General features: G+C 42.0%; 1 protein-coding gene across 1 annotated transcript in view; it reads right to left on the reverse strand.

The window, feature by feature from the left end:
- Positions 1-21518, reverse strand: part of ANOS1 (anosmin 1) — a 157558-nt gene that overhangs the window by 77634 nt on the left and 58406 nt on the right. Inside the window, exon 3 of the mRNA XM_024756305.1 lies at positions 2087-2149. Coding sequence (XP_024612073.1) covers positions 2087-2149 — 63 coding nt within the window. The remainder of the gene's footprint in view (positions 1-2086; positions 2150-21518) is intronic.

The following is a 21518-nucleotide window of genomic DNA, read 5'->3' on the forward strand; positions in this document are numbered from 1 at the left end:
AGATATTCTGGAAAACCTGAAGTGTAATATGTCAGCTCCCTTGAGGGAGGGCAGAAGCCATGATTTATGCTCCTCTGCGTCATCTCCAACGTCCAGAAAAGGACGAGATACAAAAAGACATAGGAGAGCTCTTCTATCCGATTTGACACTAAATCATTAGCTTAGCTGTGTGTGTCAGTAGCAGAGCAATTGGCTATGTAACTTCAAATACCTGCCAGTCCTATGTATTATCAGAAGCATTTTAAAGTTCACTCTACTACAAAATGCTTCCGAAGACTTCACTTACGGTAAAATCCTCAGCCCCCCGGTACTTCCGGCAACAGATGTCGTTACGTAAGTTTGCAAATAACCCATGTTCCAGCCAGTCACAAAATGCTGAGTAGAAACTTTTGGAGCAAAATAAAACTGAGATTAGGAAGATCACGTATTGATTACGTTAGCAGTTGAGAAACACTTCCATTCTAGCTTTCCAAAACAACACTAAACACTTTTCTAAAATAACCCTGTAACACAGTGAGCCCCTGTAACCGTCCAAGGGGAATCCAGCCACAGCAGCACATGGACATGGGGAGAGGGGTCAGAGATGGAGCTGAGAGGCAGTCTTGCCACCTGCAGTGGGTGAGCCATGTGACTTGATAATTTCCAGCTTCCCAGGCCTCCACGCTTCCACACACAGCTCTGTGGACTTACAGGGTGCCCTGCTTATCTCCATGCTTGTCGGGAAGGTCAGACGGTATCAGGACTGAGGATGTATTTCACGCACCTTAAAATTGATGGAGCTGGGGCTTCCTTGGTGGCTCAGTGGTTAAGAATCTGCCTGCCAATGCAGGGGACACAGGTTCGAGCCCTGGTCCGGGAGGATCCCACATGCTGTGGAGCACCTAAGCCCGTGAGCCACAACTACTGAGCCCATGTGCCACAACTACTGAAGCCCACGCACCTAGAGCCCGTGCTTCACCACAGAGGAGCCACGGCAGTGAGAAGCCCGTGCACCGCAACGAAGAGCAGCCCCCACTCGCCGCAACTAGAGAAAGCCCACGCACAGCAACGAAGACCCAGCACGGCCAAAAATAAATAAATTAATTAAAAACAAACAAAAAACTGATGGCGCTATTATGACCCCAGGCCCACAGGCATGTTTGCAGAACGGAATCTGTGCGCCCTCCAAGGTGAAACGCAGGCAACAGGACCACCTTGGCAGTTCCCGCACGGGGGTGGGACCAGACCACTGTGTCTGTTTGGAGAAGCTCGGAAGTGCCCTACCAGCCCCCCATTCCACTCAAAGAAGCCCTGCAGCGTCGTTTCCCTCTGATGCCGCACGGGCATGTCTTCTGGCATTCCCTCGCCACCACCCTCCACGGTGTTGCTTTGGTCCCCAGAGTGGACTCTTCCAACTCTCGTGCTCACGGCCCTTGCGGGCTTTCCGACCGCTCTTACTCTGAGCGGCCACCGTGCCGTCAGCCTGGCTGCTTCACGGCAGGTCTCTGGGTCCCTGGTTTGCCCTGGAAGAGACAGTGCGGCAAAGCAGCCCTCCCCGTCTTCAGCACAACTGATGATTTTAGACAGTGGTTGTCTGGGACAGCAACGCTCCATCATCTACCTGAGAGCACGGGGAAAGTAAGGCGCCTTGCATACGGGAACACGTGGGCAAGCCTCAGCCCAGAGTATGGGCTGCCCAGAGGGTGAAGAGCCAGGTGAAATATCTCTGGGAAACCCCACCACTAATAAAAGGGTGGCTTCCTCCAAAAGCATGAGAATTATTATGCCGAGAATCACCCACAGAAGAGCCATAATGTGAGGTGGGAGGAGGGCAACAGCTTGAACCCTTCTTCACTGGTGCTAAAAAAAAAGTTTTACTGTCTGATTAACTAATAATGGAAGCAGTGGGTGGCTAGGTTTTAAGAAGTCTCGAGAGTTTTTTTAAGGTGAATTTACACACACATGCACACACACACACACAAACCTGAAGGAAAGTGAATTTCCCCAGCCCCAGAACGTGATGCTCTCCCATGCCAAGGACCCACTGGCACGTGGTCAGCCTGCAATTGCGTCCCGAGTGTCCGTGGCTGTGTACGGGGCCTCTTACCTCACAGAAGCTCTGGCACTGCTGCTTCCGCAGGTCCCAGGACACCTTGCAGGGCTCCAGGCACTAGGAGAGATGAACAGTGAAAACCAATCAGTAAACACGGGAAAGAAACAAAGCCCAAAAGGAAAGAACCCGCCCGTGCACACTCCTGACTTCTCAGGGCCTACTTTTCCTAGTGACCTTAGGAAATCCAGTCGATCAGCAGCTCATCGTAACTGTGTGTATCATAGGAACCCGAGCCAAGGGCGTCATGACCGAGCAGGGACAGAAAGACATACGTTTCCACACAATCGAGAAAGGAAAGCTGCAGAGTCTGGAGGCGACAAGCAGGAGAAGCAGGTGTGTTCACTGTCGGGCTCAGCACTTTGGATACTTACTTTTATTCAGTAAAAAATCGTTTCTAAAGGTGGTTGTTACAGATGAATTTTTTCCTCATCAACCTTAACGATAACTTGCTTTTAAACTGACAACGGAGGGCTGTGTTTTGAATATTCTTCTGTAAGTGACTGAAGTATTGCATTAAATATATGTATAGGTATATATATATATGTTTATATATATCACAGCCATTATTGTTAACTTATGTGTTTATCTCAGTGAATCCAGCAGCATTCCCATTTACGCAGTTTAATTACTCTATTAAAATGTATGGAGTAAACCTGAATATGAGACTCTGCCGTAAGAGCTGCAGAATACCGTTTGAATACATATATATAATTTACACATATGATTTAATAAATCAAAGATAATAGCCGGGATCCACTGTTCAGTAACCACTGTAATAATTAATATTATTGAATGAACAAAGTATAGATACATGCAAATGTAGGTTTTATACACATACTACTATATGTAACGTACAATTATAACACTTAAAATATAGTACTATATATACTATCTATATGATACATTGTAATAAACAAGACATAACAGCCAGGCCTCGTGACTGAAATGAAAGTCTTACATTCGCATGAATGGATGTTTGATTCTCCAAATTATATTCTAATGCAAATTTTAATTAGTACAAATTAATCATCTCGTAGGGTTAAATGACAGTTATCTAAATATTGGCACACCCTGGTTCCCAGACGCTCATGGTTATTCTATGTATCTGACTTCCATTACTGATAAATTTTCCAGTTGATATCAAAATTCTCAGTTAAATTTCAGACATATATAATGTAGAATTCAGAACATACACCTGTACTATATTTTCACTTTACTTTCTAGTAACCTCCCTGTTGTCAAATAAATACACAGTTTAAAGATGAACTGGAAGACTCTGTGGTGAAATTTACTTTGCAAATGTCCATTGCTATTTTTTTTCAATCAAAAAAGCGTATATGAAAACAAACTACTGACTGTATCAACCGTCAGTCTGTCACAGCACTGCTCTCAAAGTGCGATAAGTGACCAGTAATATAAGCATCACCTTGGAGTTCATGGGAAGGGCACTAGGTGTACAGAGTCTAGCAAGTTCCCCTGAAAATCCTGGTGCTTACACTAAACTTTAAAAAGAACTGCCTTACTGTGGGAAACATTTCCCAATATATATGTGTATCAAACCATCACACGGTACACTTTACACTTACACAACGTTATATATGTCACTTATATCTCAATAAAGCTGGGGGGAAAAAAGAACTGTCGAATTTGATGAAAACAGAGTCTGTAACGGCTCTTTCTTGGTTCATGTAGGTATCATTTAAGAATCAGTCTACTGCTTGTGAGAATATTCTAGATTTTATATCCTTTAATGGTGCATATGAACAATTCATTTTTAGTTATTTTAATGAAAAAAACTTGAGCTCGTCAATGATGCTTTTCCAAGACCTATATAAGCTTGTCCCAAGTCTGTTAGTGTTCACCTCTTCCAAGCATGTTCTAAAACAAATGCACAGTTTTGCACCAATATAACAATTCTAAAAGAATACCATTTTTCTAATAGCAATGAAATAGTTTAAAACTTGTCTACCTTACATAGTTCAAGAGCTCCCTAAAGAGTGAGTTATGTTTCCTAAAGGGACATCCAGTGCCTTACCCCACAGAGTTATCCTTATTTGTTGCAAGACATTGGCTCCTAGCCTAAAAACTTTACTGGTCATTTAATAAATATGCTTAGACCTAACTCCTTCTCAAGACTACTTGATATGAATAAGTGGCACTCTTTAAAATACCTTGCAATTTTTTCATTTGAAGAAGTGGCCTACAATGGAGCAGGACCACACCACAAGACCTGGGGATTTTTCACGGACAGAGGCTCAGCTACTTACAAGTTAAGTATCTGTCATTTCACTTGGGAAACATCCAACAAGCATTTATTCCATATAAAAACTGTTCAGTGCAATGTGGCTAAAAATGTCTCAGAATAATTATGTGATTCTTGCTTTCTGTCATTGCCTGAAAATGTAAATTATGAAAACAAGATATTACACGTATACAGTTGCATTTTCATAACTAGAGACACGAATGAGTGCATTAAAAAAGTCAATCCTTTGTGATGTCCATGATTCCAAATAACCATATTCCTGACAACTTGTGGAATAAATGCCTTATAAAAACTAGATATCATTTACAAAAGTGGGCATACTTCTGAAATGCTAACAACAGCAATACATAATGCACTTGTCTTCTTGTTAATCCAGAATCTCCATCTGTCAAGTCTAGCATTGGTATATACAATTCATTTAAAGTTCTATTTTAATTGCATGCTTGCCTCATTTCTAGTCACCACTAATCAGGAGCAGCTAAAGATACGTCTCAAAATGCTACTAATGACAGCCAACATTTTCCTTTAGTAATCCTCTGTGAAAACTACCTGACAAGAACAGCCTAGATGTAAACATTTATGTAAATCTTGGCAGGATAAATTTTCCAAAGCTCTATTTCTTTATGGTGCTACTGGCCAGGTAAAATGATTTCAACAAAAGCCAAAGAGGAAAAAAATGACAGCCATTTCTCTCACACTTTGAACAAGAAGAAAACACTTTCTATTTCTCCAAGTAATAATAATAATAAAGTACTGCTAAAAAAAGTTAGTCGTAAAACTCGCTTCCACGTGTGAAGGGAGTAGAAGTAATACCACAAGCAAACAACTGCAACTCTTAAGGGCCGTGAACACATACTGCGTCAAACTACAAAAACAAACAAAAACAGTAATCAAAGTTAGTATTTTAGCAAGTGGTTTAGCCTTTCAAGTTTCAGGCCGATCAACTGTTTGAAATCATTTCCTCCTAGGCTACTGCTTCAAGCCCAATGAAGAAAAACTTCACATGTCAGAGAAACTTAAAAAAAAAAAAAGTCTGAGCCAGCTAATCACATTGATCATCATTTGGAATGTAGCTATCAATTTTTTTTTTACTTAATCTAGAAAGATACATTCACAACATCACTTGCTCAGATGATAACTGTATATTAAATTTATATTTTTTAAATGTTCAGTAATATTCCAAAAAAAAAAATGTTCAGTAATAGAGATTGGTTCAAGACGGTGGAGTAAAAGGACAAGTACTCCCTCCCTCTTGCAAGAGCAACAGAAACACAACAAACTGCTGAATAATCATCGACAGGAAGACACTGGAACTCACCAAAAAAGATACCCCACATCCAAAGACAAAGATACCCCACATCCAAAGACAAAGATACCCCACATCCAAAGATAAAGGAGAAGCTGCAATGGGACAGGAGGATGGGCGCAATCACGATAAAATCAAATCTCGTAACCACTGGGGGGGTGACTCACAAACTGGAGAATAATTATACCACAGAAGTCCACCACCCGAGTGAAGTTCTAAGCTACGTGTCAGGCTTCCCAACCAGGGGGTCAGGAAATGGGAGGAGGAATTCCCAGAGAATCAGACTTTGAAGCCTACTGGGATTTGATTGCAGGACTCTGAAAGGTCTGGGGGAAACAAAGACACTCGCGGAGGGCACACACAAGGTAGTGTGCGCATCGGGACCCAGAGGAAGGAGCAGTGACCCCACAGGAGACTGAACCAGACCTACCTGCTAGTGTTGGAGGGTCTCCTGCAGAGGCGGGAGAGTGGCTGTGGCTCACCACGGGGACAAGGACACTGGCAGCAGAAGTTCTGGGAAGTACTCCTTGGCGTGAGCCCTCCTAGGAAGAACCTACAAACAAGATTACTCTACCAGGCAAGGATCTCATTCAGATTCAACGGAGAAATCAAGAACTCTACACACAAGGAAAAGCTAAGAGAATTCAGCACCACCAAACAAACTCTACAACAAATGCTACAGAAACTCCTCTAAGTAGGAAACTCAAGACAAGAAAAGGACCTACAAAAACAAACCCCAAACAATTAACAAAATGGTAATAGGAAGATACATATCGATAATTACCTTAAATGTGAATGGTTTAAATGCTCCAACCAAAAGACACAGGCTCACTGAATGGATACAAAAACAAGACCCATATATATGCTGTCTACAAGAGACCCACTTCAGACCTACGGACACACACAGACTGAAAGTGAGGGGACGGAAAAAGATATTCCATGCAAATGGAAATCAAAAGAAGCCTGGAGTAGCAATACTCACATCAGATAAAATAAACTTTAAAGAATGTTACAAGAGACAAGAAAGGATACTACATAATGATCAAGGGATCAATCCAAGAAGAAGATATAACAATTATAAATATACATGCACCCAACATAGCAGCACCTCAATACATAAGGCAAATGCTAACAGCTATAAAAGAGGAAACTGGTCTTCCCTGGTGGTGCAGTGGTTGAGAGACCGCCTGCCAATGCAGGGGGCACGGGTTCATGCCCCGGTCCAGGAGGATCCCACATGCCATGGAGCGGCTGGGCCCGTGAGCCATGGCTGCTGAGCCTGTGCATCCAGAGCCTGTGCTCCGCAACGGGAGAGGCCTGCAAACCACCCCCACCAAAAAAAGAGGAAACTGACAGTAAAACAATAATAGTGGAGGACTTTAACACCTCACTTGTTAAACGGACAGATCATCCAGACAGAAAATTAATAAGGAAACACAAGCTTTAAATGACACAATAGACAAGATAGATTTAATTGATATTTATAGGACATTCCATCCAAAAACAGCAGGTTACACTATTGTGTCAAGTGAACACGGAACATTCTCCAGGATAGATCACATCTTCGGTCACTAATCAAGCCTTGGTAAATTTAAGAAAACTGAAATTGTATCAAGCTTTTTTTCCAACCACAATGCTGTGAGATTAGAAATAAGTTAAATGGGAAAAAATGTAAAAAACACAAACACATGGAGGCTAAACAATACATTACTAAATAACCAAGAGATCAATGAAGAAATCAAAGTAGAAATCAGAAAATACCTAGAGACAAATGACAATGAAAACACAACGACCCAAAACCTATGGGATGCAGCAAAAGCAATTCCAAGAGGGAAGTTCATAGCAATACAATCCTACCTCAAAAAACAACAAAAATCTCAAAAAAACAATCTAACTTTACCCCTAGGGAGCTAGAGGAAGAAGAACAAACAAAACCCGAAGTTAACAGAAGGAAAGGAATCATAAAGATCAGAGCAGAAGTAAATGAAATAGAAACAAAGAAAACAATAGCAAAGGTCAATAAAACTAAAAGCTGGTTCTTTGAGAAGATAAACAAAATTGATAAACCTTTATCCAGACTCATCAAAGAGGGAGAGGACACAAGTAATATTAGAAATGAAAAAGGAGAAGTTACAACAGACACTGCAGAAATACAAAGCATCACAAGAGACTAACAAAAGCAACTCTGCCAATAAAATGGACAACCTGGAAGAAATGGACAAATTCTTAGAAAGGTATAACCTTCCAAGACTGAACCAGGAAGAAATAGAAAACATGAACAGACAAATCACAAGTAATGAAATTGAAACTGTGATTAAAAATCTTCCAACAAACAAAAGTCCAGGACCAGATGGCTTCACAGGTGAATTCTATCAAACAAAGGTAATGGAAATAAAAACAAAATAAACAGTGGGACCTAATGAAACTTCAAACCTTTTGCACAGCAAAGGAAACTATAAACAAGATGAAAAGACAACCCTCAGGATGGGAGAAAATATTTGCAAACAAATCAACAGAAAAAGGATTAATCTCCAAAAAATATATAAACAGCTCATGCAGCTCAGTATTAAAAAAACAAACAACCCAATCAAAAAATGGGCAGAAGACTTAAATAAACATTTCTCCAAAGAAGACATACAGATGGCCAAGAAGTACGTGAAAAGCTGCTCAACATCACTAATTTTTAGAGAAATGCAAATCAGAACTACAGTGAGGTATCACCTCACACTGGTTAGCATGGGCATCATCAGAAAAGCTACAAACAACAAATGCTGGAGAGGGTGTGGAGAAAAGGGAACCCTCCTGCACTGTTGGTGGGAATGTAAACTGATACAGCCACTATGGAGAACAGTATGGAGGTTCCTTAAAAAACTAAAAATAGAATTACCACATGACCCAGCAATCCCACTACTGGGCATATACCTGGAGAAAACCACAATTCAAAAAGACACATGCACCCCAATGTTCACTGCAGCACTATTTACAATAGCCAGGTCACGGAAGCAACCTAAATGCCCATCGACAGACGAATGGATAAAGAAGATGTGGTACATATACACAATGGAATATTACTCAGCCATAAAAAGGAACGAAATTGGGTCATTTGTAGAGACATGGATGGACCTAGAGACTGTCGTACAGAGTGAAGTAAGTCAGAAAGAGGAAAACAAATATCATATATTAATGTATATATGTGGAATCTAGAAAAATGGTACCGATGAACTGGTTTGCAAGGCAGAAATAGAGACACAGATGTAGAGAACACATGTATGGACACCAAGGCGGGAAAGCGGCAGGGGTTGTTGGTGGTGGGATGCATTGGGAGATTGGGATTGACATGTATACACTGATACATATAAAACAGATAACTAATAAGAACCAGCTGTATAAGAAAAATAAATAAAATAAATTCAAAAAAAATTAGAGATAAATCTGATTTTAAAATGTCAAGACCTATATGCTGAAAACCCAAAATACTTCTAGGTGAACTTAAAAAAGACATAAAGTGAGAGATATGTTGTGTTTAAAATAAATAAATAAAAAATAAAATGTACCGTAATATAAAACATGTTCATACAATATTCCACTCATGGCATAGTGAGCAATGAGACTTTGTGACATTTACTACGTTTACTACAATATTCTTATCATTTGGTTGCAGCTCAATAAACACCTGCTGAATAAATTTATTGATAAATTGAAATGTTTTCATAACCAGTACTTAGGACTGGGATACCCAAGCACTTCCAGAGACGAAGCAAATAATGAGGAAGAGTGAAGGGGGTAAATTTTGGATAACTGGGGTGACAAAAAGAATGGGAAACTGGAGAGGTCAGCCTATATCCAGGGAACACCTGCTCTTTACTGCCTTCTGGTTGTCTTCCAGAATTGCCTGACACTCAAACTTTACAGAGAAGCCAATGATGCGGAATTTATATAAACCCTTCCAACTTTTAAATATATTGTACAACACTGTACACGTCTTTTTTTATTGTAATTAATTTATATCATAATATACTAGAGGGAATCCCCTGGTGGTCCAGTGGATAGGACTCCATGCCTCCGCTGCAGGGAGCCCAGGCTTGATCCTGTAAGCCGCGTGGCGTGGCTAAAAAAAAAAAAAGAATGATAATAGGTAAAATTTTTAAATTGCTCTAAGTAAGTGGTTCTGAAACGGGTGTGATTTTGTATTCCCAGGGGACATTTGACAATGTGTGGAAATCATTTTGTTATGATTAAGGGGAGAGGTACTGGCTTCTTGGGGGTGAGGCCAGGGATGCTGCTTCAACGTCCTCCAGGGGCCAGATAGCACTCACATGATTAAAAATTATCTGACTCCAGATGTTAACAGTGCCAAGGTTGAGAATTTTTGAACAACATGCAAAGGAACCACAGTAACAGAGCTGGTCCTGAGAAACAACTTCCCCAGGATGGAGGAGTAAATGCTACTCAGGACCATGACCTGCAATCATGGAACAATTCTATACATTTTGGCCACATTCATCCTTCTACAACACCGTTTTGAAGAGGTGAGGTCACTGATACAATTAGCCAATAATTATCGAATTTAACCTAAAGTACATGGTTTTACATTCAAAACGTCCGGTCAGGCAGCAAATCCTGTCCAACCAACTCCTTCAACCTCCTGTGAACTGCTTCCAGCGAAGCCGGTTGCTTTTCTGTTCCCCCAAAACAAGATCCTTTCTAATTCCACTGTGTTACGATATGTCTTCCTTACAGACAAGCTATTCCGTCCTTCTCCACTCAGATCAGTAGCTGCTTCAAACCATCTATTTTTGGCCATTGCTGTCCCCACAGCGCACACTGATTTGCCCTCTCTGCAACCATGTAGCATTTAGAGTTCCCCCCAAGAATTCTCACATTTCTGACTGATTTGTGGAGCCTATGACTTGTATTAAAGTTACACTACCTCCAGATCCTCTTGAGGAGGGAATACGTCTGCTAACCCTTTTATAATCCCTCACAAGGCATATGGAACTGAGCATGCAAACAAGAGAACAGATTATAAAAAAACAAGCCATGTGCACCATGGAATGGAAAGCCTTGGTTTGAGCCCTAACTTGGCCATGTGTCTAAATCTACAACTGAGAAAATCACATTAACTATTTAGCCTCAGCTTGATAATTCAAATATGAGAACATAATCATCCATATTAACTTGTTAAACTATTACTGAATGTGAGAGAATCTTTACAGATTTATGGAGCACGTTTAAAATGATTTGCTCAGCGAAGCCTCATAACGACAGAACTACGGAAGTGTGTAAAATTAGGTACTATTATTCTCACATTTTAGAGAGAGGAAATTGCAGTTTAGAGAGGCTGAGGAAACAAAGCAAGCGACTGTGGGTGAGGCTATGGGAATTGGAATTTGGAGCCACGCGTTGGCACACCCCAAGGAATGTTATTTCCATTATAAAGCACTGCCCCACTTACGCCACATGCTACAAGAGCTTAAAGAGATGCGATATGTGACAGGGATTTGGAAACTGAAGAGCGGTCTGCAAATCTATGAGATTACTGAATTATTATGATCCCAAGGAGGACTCAGCTCCAGAAGGCCCTAGGTGCTACAAATTCCAAGGTATTTATGTATACCACAGACAAAGAGATCCCGCTCTTCCGAGCCAAAGTACTGACAAAGAGGAAAATTATTGATAGTGCTTTGGTGAACTACCATCTGGACAGTTTAGTACAAAGTTCCACACCTTACACTTAACCCAGAACTTTCACGCCGAAGTACAGAAAAGGAAATTACATTACCTAAGTGGCGATCACAAAAAATTCTGAGGCAAAAAAGTTTCCTATAAAATTCAAATGTTCACACATGCCCAATCCTCACGGAAACAGAACCCCTAATTACATTATGCTAAATAGACAGGACGCACGTTAAAACACGGCAGCCAGCGTTCCATACTTTCCAACCTGTTCAAATGAACTTCTGCTAAATCAATGAGTGTGGATTCGTATTTCCTATGTGCCAAGCACTCATCGACTCACCAAGGTGGGGGAAATCTGGTCGAAATTTGTTCCGCCTTGAGGTTGTCTATAATCTCCATGGGAGAAAAGCAGGCAAATAAATCAGTCTACAGCAACAAAGTATAAAACAAGTGACGGAAAAATAAAGTCCCATAAGAAACCGAAGAAGTGGTATGTTGTTCATATGGGATAACTGGAGAGGGTTTCACAGAACTGAGGGCTCATGGATTAGCTTAGAAGGATGAGGAGGACCTGATCAATGGTAAACAGATTTGGGGCCTGGACAATGTCATAGATATGTGGAGTGTGAGAGCTAAACAAGAAGACGCAGTAAAACACAAGGCTAGGAAGATGGCCCTTGGAATTCAATGAGAGCCACTGACAGTCTTGGAAAGGAGTTGCTCAGCCCATCTGTGCTTAAAATGACTTGTGTGTTCGAATAGGAGATGGATTACGGGGGCAAAACACGCAGCAAATGAAACCAGAGCAAAAGCTTTTACAATTTCTTCCAAACCTTCTCTCCAGCACTTCTAGCGCCAATACGCCATTTGGATGGAAGAGGACATTGGGTGAAAGGAAAAGAAAAATCAACCTATGAAAGGCAATGTGGGAGAAGTGAGAATGGGAAAGGCACCCAACTTTCTAACCTCAATCGGAAAGGAGCTGACTGCGTCAATGTGACGGAGGGTGCAGGCGAAACAAACATGGGGCAAGAGGTGGAATTAAGCGTGTAACATGATGAGTTTGAGCTGTCAAGTGGATATACAGGGAAGGATGCCCACCAAGCTACTGGAATTATGGATACACAGTTCTGGAGAAAGGGTAAAGCTAATGACGAGCATTTACAGGCTTCTTTTCTCTTTCTTTCTACATCATTCATTCCTTTGTTTCATAAACATGTGCTGAGTTCCACCACCACAGCGTCATGCTAAGTGATGGTTCTGTTAAATTTATGGATTACACACACACACACACACACACACACACACACACACACACACACCTGCCTTCAAGTTCTTCACAGTCTAGAAAGGTAAACAAGGCGTGTTCACTTTTAAGCAAAAGTCCAAGATACAAGTCAAAAGGAAGCAGAGAAAATATGAAGTTGGCATGTCAAGAATTTGGGGAGCTGGGATATATGAGCGCTAGAATGGCAACACTGAGGCAATCTCACAGGTCAGCAAAAGGTTTTTGTGTGATCTATCTTGCCCCCTCTTCTGTATTTGTGCCCGGGGAGACTGAAAAAGAAGGGACTGGAACATATTGGTAGGCAGAAAATAAAGGATCAGGTGGAGGGGGTCTGACTGAAGATGTAGGAGAAATGGGAAATAATCAATAGATCCAGGTCCCAGAGGACGTGCAGGGGTTACAACGTGGAAACACAGAATTTTAGAAAGGCAAGCATCTTTGATGGCATCTAACCCAACCCTACACCTTCCAGATTTGGGAACTAAGACATCTTCATAGGAGCAATGGCTGGGTAGCAGGATTCAAGTCCAGGGCTCCATTTGTGATTGGACACACACCATTCAATTCACCGCTGAACTTAGAGGATGTAAGAATCTGGAGGCGGAGACACACAACAATGGTCATGAGAAGCACGTTCTGTCCATAGTTTTCCAGTGTGGTGAGAAAGCGCTGATGATTAGATGTGTGTGCCCTTCTAGGGGCAATTCTGGTGACTGAACTTGAGAGGTCCTGAGTTGATAGACAACACAGGTGAGGGACACAGAAACTGACGATTCCAGCCAGGTCTGAGGTTTCTGATACATGAAAGAGTAACATTTGCCCAAGAGGATTCTTTCAGAATAAAAACTTTAATGACCACGTTTTTAAATGCCTGTATGTAGTAGGTACTCAGTGAATGAGATTCCCTTCCATTTCTAGAAGACCCATAAGGAGAATTAATTTTAGTTCTTTCATATTTCCCTGATACCTACCTTTGTTTCTTTTAATTAAAGAAGAAAATAAATCTTCTCTTAATTCTAGTCTCTCAAGCATGTTCCAATAACGGTTTTAAAAATGCCAATTTTTTGCCCAAATTCCGACAGCTATGGATGGGTGGGGTGGCATGTTCCTGCGTATGTGGCCGGAAGGTGGAATCAGAAGGAAAATTCTGAGACTAGAGCACCATATGTTTTATAGGACACATGGTATGCTCTCACACAAAAGAATTTTCTGTTGACTAAAAAAAAAGTTAAATAGTGATTTATATATATTTTTTGCGTTACGCGGGCCTCTCACTGTTTTGGCCTCCCCCGTTGCAGAGCACAGGCTCCGGACGCCCAGGCCCAGCGGCCATGGCTCACGGGCCCAGCCGCTCCACGGCTTGCGGGATCCTCCCGGACCGGAGCACGAACCCGCGTCCCCTGCATCGGCAGGCGGACCCCCCAACCACTGCGCCACCAGGGAAGCCCAGTGATTTATATCTAATTTTTCTCTAGATGGTTGCCTGGACGTACAGAATAAATTTGGGGTTCCACAAAAAAAAATCCACTTTGCATTTCATACAGGTATATACTCATAGCGTAAGTTTCCAAAGACCTCTTCTGTTTTCTGAATTAATGGCAGCAAGTTTCTCTAGGAAACTGTAGATCTGTTTTTTAGATGGAAGCGGTTTTTTCCCCAATTTATTTCCTGAAATATGTGCACCATACTGGCTTTAGAAGTATTCACGGACTCCCTCCAGCTCTAAATTGGTATAGAAATTGTTACAATCCTGTCGTGTCAAAAAGTGTGCCATGTCTTGCCAAAATAATGAAATCTTTTGGCAGTCAGCCCACGGAAGTACAGCTGAACGATGAGCAGAGCCTAAACCCAAGAGGAATCAGCGTGCCAGCCCAGCACGGTGATGTCACACCTCAGACATCTCACATCACAAGTCAACTTTCTCTGAAACACTCAAAGGGTATTTACTCTCCTGCCACGATGCTTATCAAGGAATCTGGGCCTCATTTTATCACAACTGCTGTTCACAATAAAGGGAATTCTAACATCAAGAGCTCTTGTAGTTTCAGTGAAAGTATTTAGAAACAAACAAACAAAGAACAATTAAAATGGAAAAAAGAAACGAATCGAGGTAGTTATTATCAGAAAACCATCCTGTCACTGTCATTCTTTCTCAGACCATTATGCCTATCATTCAGTCTCTTGAAATAGATCCGTCAGGGGATTCTGTTTCATTAAAGACCAAACAGACTTTCTTAGCAACCAGATTTTCCACCTGATCATCTGCTATGGCATTCTGGCATAGTACTGAAGTGCCAAATAGCCCACGGTTACTTCTCACATTAAAAAGATACTATGTATACCTGTATTCATACCTGTAACTTATATAATACTGTGCATCAAATATAGTTCAATTAAAACTTTTTGTAATAAAAAGTGTTTAAAAATAAAGGTAAAAAATATTAATAATGAAGAGAAAGTGACAATTTTACCGTGGAGAAACCTGGAGATAAAACCTTAACTAAGTGATAAAGGATACATCTCCAGGAACAGGGAAACCCGCCTGTGTGCCCCTGACGTGATACACTAGTAAAAACAAAGCATCACCATCATGCAGGCAGTGTCCTGCCCAAAGGGCACAACCTGAATTGAACCGTGAGGAAGTATCGGACAAATCCAGAATGAGGCGCCTCGTACGAAGCAACAAGCCTCTAGTCTTAAAAAATACCAACATCGGGAACTTGCTGGCGAGACGACGGAATAGAAGGACGTGAGCTCACCCCTTCTTAGGAAAACTCCAAAATCAGAAAAACAAAAACAAACAAACAAAAACACTGGAACCTACCAAAAAAAGACCCGACATCCAAAGACAAAGAAGCCACGACGAGACAATTCCTTTCTAAGAACTGGTCTCTCATCTTTGTATCTGTGTGGTCAGTATTGGCAGGACTTTGAATTTACCCACATTAAAATTCATATTATTAGTTTAAAAAAAAAAAAAAAAACCAGTATCATGAGAGGCAAAGAAGGGCTGAGGATTGCTTCCAGATGAAAGGAGAGTAAAGACATGTGACAATTAAACGCAAAGCATGCTGATGGGCTAGATCCTGAGTCTGAGAAAACAATGCCAGACAGGACATTATTCACACAATTAGTGAAATTTAAAATTCAGACCAAATGTGAGATCTTAAGATTACATCAATGTGAAATTCTCTGAATTTGATTATTCCACGGCAGTTATGCAAGAGATGCATGCTGAAACATTTAGGCGTAAAGAGTCATGATGTCTGCAACTTACTTTTAAACGGGTGGGAAAAAAATAACAATTGTAAGTGCACACATACACCTATATCTATCTATCTAGAGAGAGAGAACGTGATAAAGCAAATAAAACTTAACTGGTAAATCTAGATTGGGGTCAGAAACTAGAAACCAGGGACCAAATGTGACCCACCATCTGTTTTGGTAAATAAAATTTATTGGAACACAGACATACCCATTCATTTATGTATTGTCACTGGTTGCTTTTGTGCTACAATAGCCGAGTTGAATAGTTGAAACAGTTTGTAGGGCCAAGAAAGGCAAAAATATTTATGTCTTTGTCAGAATGTTTGCTGTACCCTGATCTAGATGAAAGATATATGGAAGCTCTCTGTCCTATTCTCGTAACTTTTCTGAAGTGTTCTAAATGAAGTTAAAAATGAATAGATCAAAACAACAAGGTCCTACTGTATAGCACAGGGAACTATATTCAATATCCTGAGATAAACCATAATGGAAAAGAATATAAAAAAGAATGTATATATGTGTATAACTGAGTCACTTTGCTGTAGAGCAGAAATTAACACAACATTGTAAATCAACTATACTTCAAACTTTAAAAAGTGAACACATCAAGTAATCTTAAAATTACTCAAAATCACAAATTTTCTTCAGCAGGCATCACTGAAATCTCTTATGGACATAGACCTATGGGCAAAAGGTGATTTTAAAATTAGTAAAGCAGTTATAAACAAGTTGTGGGAAGAAATGGAGACTTAGAGACAAACGCTTGAGACCCGAAACCTCATAGTAACTGAGGGGCACGTCTTCCCACAGAATGGTTAACAAAAACCGCCTAGGCTCTGCAAAGTTGTGTCTAACAGGTTCTATAAACAGGTGGTTTAAGGACAGCCTCAGGAACCCTGATGGCGCTGAGACTGGAGCAGCCCCGTCATCCTGGAGTCCCAGGGTAATTCCATGGGGGGGGGGGGCGTGCGACGACCCCAATCATCCCAACCCCTTGTCTCGGTTTCTGATTATAAACACAGGAAATGAGTTCACTCAGCCCTGTGGTCCAATTTGCCTCTGAAAATGTCCCTCCCTCCTTTGTACTAAAGGAACCATTCTTACAACATCAAAGCAAAACGTTTCTCACAATGCAAGTAGGAAATGAGTATAACCTACTTGTTTTGCCGTTGCAAACCATTCAATGAGGCGTCCTGCGTAATTATCAGCTTCCGGTAGTGTTCGCGCACGCTGCCTGAATCAGCAGAATCTGCCCATCCCTATTACAAGCCTAACGAGGAAAAACCGATCCTGGTGTTTGGCCAACGCAGGGATGTAACAGAAGGGTGTGTTCCGTTTCCTCATCCTAACTCGAACACTTCCCTAAAGACACTTGAGAATGGGCCCTCAGTGGGATATGGACTGCAGAAGCAGACAGCCCAACCAAATGAGGTACACGACAAGACAGCCTTTCCTCTGGGAAAATTAAAAATGTATATTTCATCAGGGCGCTCAGCAAATCAACAATGGATGGAGAATATTATCTCTATGTCATTTCAAAGCCAGATATCTCCCTCTCTCTCTCACGCATGCATGCTCGCACACGCACGCGCACACACACCGTTTTTTATTAGTTTGATTACAGGCATCTGTGTCCTTTGCAGGCTATCCAATCAACGACTCATCTTTCTCCAATATTGACCCCCAGGTAATCAGAGTAAGTTGGGAAGCCTGTCTCCACCACAAGTCAGATTTTAGAGACTGAATTAAGAACCGTCTTGTGCTTTCATTCGGTCAGATGCTGCACGGCTCAAGAGGAATCCCTGGTCAGAGCGTCCTGCGGGTTTCACCAGCCAGGTCCCGCTCCCTCGTGAAAGCCAGAATGTAATCTGCACAGCATGCTTCTGAAGCCAGCATGAGGCCCAGGTTAAGGAACTGCTCCCGACATGCCACACGGTGAATGGAGATTACCAATTCCCTGCCTTCATGCTACACTGAAAAGCTTAGGCAAGTCTAGCGTTGATCCTTATCTCTGTATGTATTTTCTTCTACACATCTTCTTAACAATACACAGTTCCTAAGAGATCATGTAATTGGTGGTGTCAGAGAACCGTGTCAATCGTATCCCCAAGCTGGGTGGCCTGCTGTCCTTTTGCCCTGAGCTACCGGCCTTGTGAAATCTCGCCTACGTCACAGGAGTAATTGAGTTTTCACTTTGGCCCTGTATTAAAGCTCACGGAGGTACTTCTGAACTTATTTATAATACGTGCTCTGGGTTAATAAGATTATTTATATACGAATGGCTTAGGCAGATGTACACTGTGGGTAATTATTTCCAAGAAGTCGAATCTGTTTGTCTGAGAGGTGAGTGATTGTAGCGGCTACTCAGCGAGGACCCAGGAATGAAGCAAGTCCTTTACAGTCAGACAAATCAACAGGAGTGTCAACGCTAATCCTTTTCAGAGAGAAGCAGCTCGTTACACTGACAGCTTAATATGTATCTGTGTGGTTCGGCTGTCTGACACGTCAAGCTCCAGGAAGGCATGGCGTGCTTCTGAAAGGATGGGGCGGGGGGGGCGCTGAATCTCATAAGGACTTTCATGCTTCCTGTCTCCCGAGCCAGATCAAATCAGCCCGGCTTTGTTGACAGTAAAGGGCCTCTAGCACATTAGGGCATCCCTGAACAAACCCATTCAAGGGGGCCTTATGCGGTAGGTCTACTCAAAATTAACAAGTGAGTCGTAATATTCGTAACTTTCCGGAAGCTGAAAACACTGGGAGGAGGATATACGTTAGTTATGGGTGGGAGACCCTATTTCTATAGACCCTGTTTGCCCTTTAAACCAAACTTGGAACTTGCACAGTCTCACGTGGATATTTAATTTTGTTCTCCCTTTAAGGAGTGACCTTGAGGTTCTTGTGTCCAGTGGAATCCATTATAAAGTAGCAATTAAACCTACTTGTGAGCCCAATCAAAACCAGCAGCGAGAGCAAACTTAGTAACTCTGGACCAGAATGAAGACTTGTTTACTGATTCAGATTTTGCACAAGGTCTAGAATAGACTTCTTTACACTGTGGGCAACGCAGATGTGGGTTTCTTTGCTAATTTCCCCGTGTACCTCTTTTGACCTGAAACACACAATGAAGGACCCAACCAAAGAAGTCCCCTCCCGCTGTTTTGCATGTCCCAACTCAGGTAATTCAACCCCGTGTGTTGAACTCTATGTTGACTCTCTGGACCACCTTACCCGCTCATTCATCAGTGGCTCTGCTGGACCAAAAAGGGCAGAAAAAGAAGGCATCAGCAGCATCCTGACCGGGGCTACCCGAAGTAAGACCACAGTGGGAATGCTCTATGTATGCATGGTCCAATACGGGAGCCATCAGCCACAGGAGGCAATTGAGAGCCTGAAATGTGGCCCGTGTAAATGAAAAAGTAAACACTTAATTTTAATTCATTTAAATTTGCAGAGCCATATGTGGCTAGTGGCAACCACCTTGGAGCGTGTTAAAAGAAAGTACAAGGGTACACATTCAACATCCACTATACATACGCCTTCTGGTGGGAAAGCAAACAAAAACTACATTTCCCAGGTGACTGTATCACGAAGATTCGGAATGCAATTTGGCCATGGTAAGGAATGCTCCAGGGCAAACTTTGAAGGCGAGAGTGAAGCAGAAGGTATTTTCTTGCTCGTCTCCTCTTCACTCTTTCAGAACCACTGTGGATGTGTGCAGGTTTTCTTCTGTCTGAAGAGACTTCCCTGGGGGAGATTCCTAGCTCTGAGGTCACTGTTCTAGAGAGACCTCAGAACGAGCAAGGGGGTCGGCTCTGTGCCGTTCTGGAGTCACCTCTGGAGGTTTAGTGCAGAGCCCGTTCCTTCAACACTTCCAATCATTTTAGAAGCATGTAGTTCCCTGTAGTAAATTCCTTCTAGTTTATGTACCTAGAGCGGTTTGTTTTCTTCACTGACACTGGCTGACGCAAGCAACTAGGAAGACAGATGTGCATTCAGATTTAACCCCTATGCCATCAAAAACGCAAAGAATGTACCCATGGCTTCTCCCATTGTCTACTGTGTCACCCACGTTAGTTTATAAACTCTGCCTTCACTTTGTTACCTCCCTACCCCCTGCAAACGTATCTGTTGAGCCACATCTGCGTGTCAGACACCCTGAGAGACACGGGAAGTTCGTGGGCACATAAGACAGACAGTCTGCCTGCTTCAATCTTAAGTGGGATGGAGGGCAAAATTAATCAAGCCAGTGCAACACGTGGGATCAATACCATGGAAGAAGGATGGAGAGAAGCACAGGCGGGGAAAACGTAACCCTAGCACAGAGCTGACCAGAGCTCTCTGCATGAGGGGATGTCTAGGCTGTAAAAAGAATAATGAGTAGGAAGAATGCGTAGCAAAAGCAAGTGGGATCTTCTTGTCAAATTTGACCTTCAGAAGCATGAAACTAAAACTGTAAATTTCAGCGATGTAGATCCACTCCAGTAGTTTCTGCTGGGTTGTGAGATGGGAAACATACATGATTTATAGCACACAGGCTACTCAGAGTAAACTTTAGCTGTTGGGCAAATGGAAGCTGAGATCTTAGCAGTCCTTAGAGTAATTGCTGAACGTGTTTCCAAAAGCGTAGCAGACATGATGTCAAAGTGTAGGACAGAGGAAAGAAAATGACTCTGTTATTAAAGAAATTTATGTTCCCTTTATCAGAGACAAATGATCTAGCTTCCGTTTCTCCAAATATCCAGCACCGTTTATAGAACCAATTCTTCAATTACCTAATAAATACAGCATGGAGAGAGCTGCTTTATGAAATGGTAAAATTCCTAAGTAAGATTCCATGCACTTGAAAACAGCGTATATTAGGACGCTCCTATATTACAACAGACACGTGTGGTATTTATGACATAGCTGGTATACTAAGACGGCTTTCTTCCATTTTAGGGGAGCTTAAAAATAGTCTCACCCACACAGGAGACTGTTTTGGAAATTTTAGATAAGGTGTACAAACGCCATAAATCTGAGTTGGCATCTCAATGTAACTGAGGACCACTAAATTTGGTAGGTTAACTGGCCAAGGACACGCAAGAGGAAAAGTAAAGGGTATTTCTTCCACAGGTTCTATTATTTTCTGCCCAGTTCATGCGGTGTGTTGTCCACTTGTTATTTCGTGAGAGGGACCTAAAACACCTTGCATCTGCAGAGTAAAACAGAAGTGCAATCAGCCAAGACACAGCTAACTGATGGCAGCCACATCACGGATGGCCAGCCACTCCGCTTTATTCCTCATGGCACCTAATGACTGCACTTTTACACCCTGAGGAATGCTTTTCTCCCATTTCTTTAACACGCTCGCAAGGTCTCTACGTGTTGATACAAAACATTAGAAACGTGTACCCCGTTATTAACTTTAAGTAGGAAATGCGACTGACTCGTACACAGACTTCATTGCGAAGAGCGTTCCAGCGCCTGCAGGAAATAAGAGTTTGCTGAACACTTTTTGAGACTCCAGGCTTGTCCGATAAGGTAGGTCCTTCCCGTGAAGTGAGGAGTTTCTCCCTCTTCTAGCTTTCAGTTTTTGGACACGAAGCTGCCCTTGCTGTTTGTTAATGAGGAGAAGCCAGGGGCC

Source organism: Neophocaena asiaeorientalis, unplaced genomic scaffold, assembly GCF_003031525.2.
Source record: "Neophocaena asiaeorientalis asiaeorientalis breed wild unplaced genomic scaffold, Neophocaena_asiaeorientalis_V1.1 scaffold69, whole genome shotgun sequence".
Classification (NCBI taxonomy): domain Eukaryota; kingdom Metazoa; phylum Chordata; class Mammalia; order Artiodactyla; family Phocoenidae; genus Neophocaena; species Neophocaena asiaeorientalis.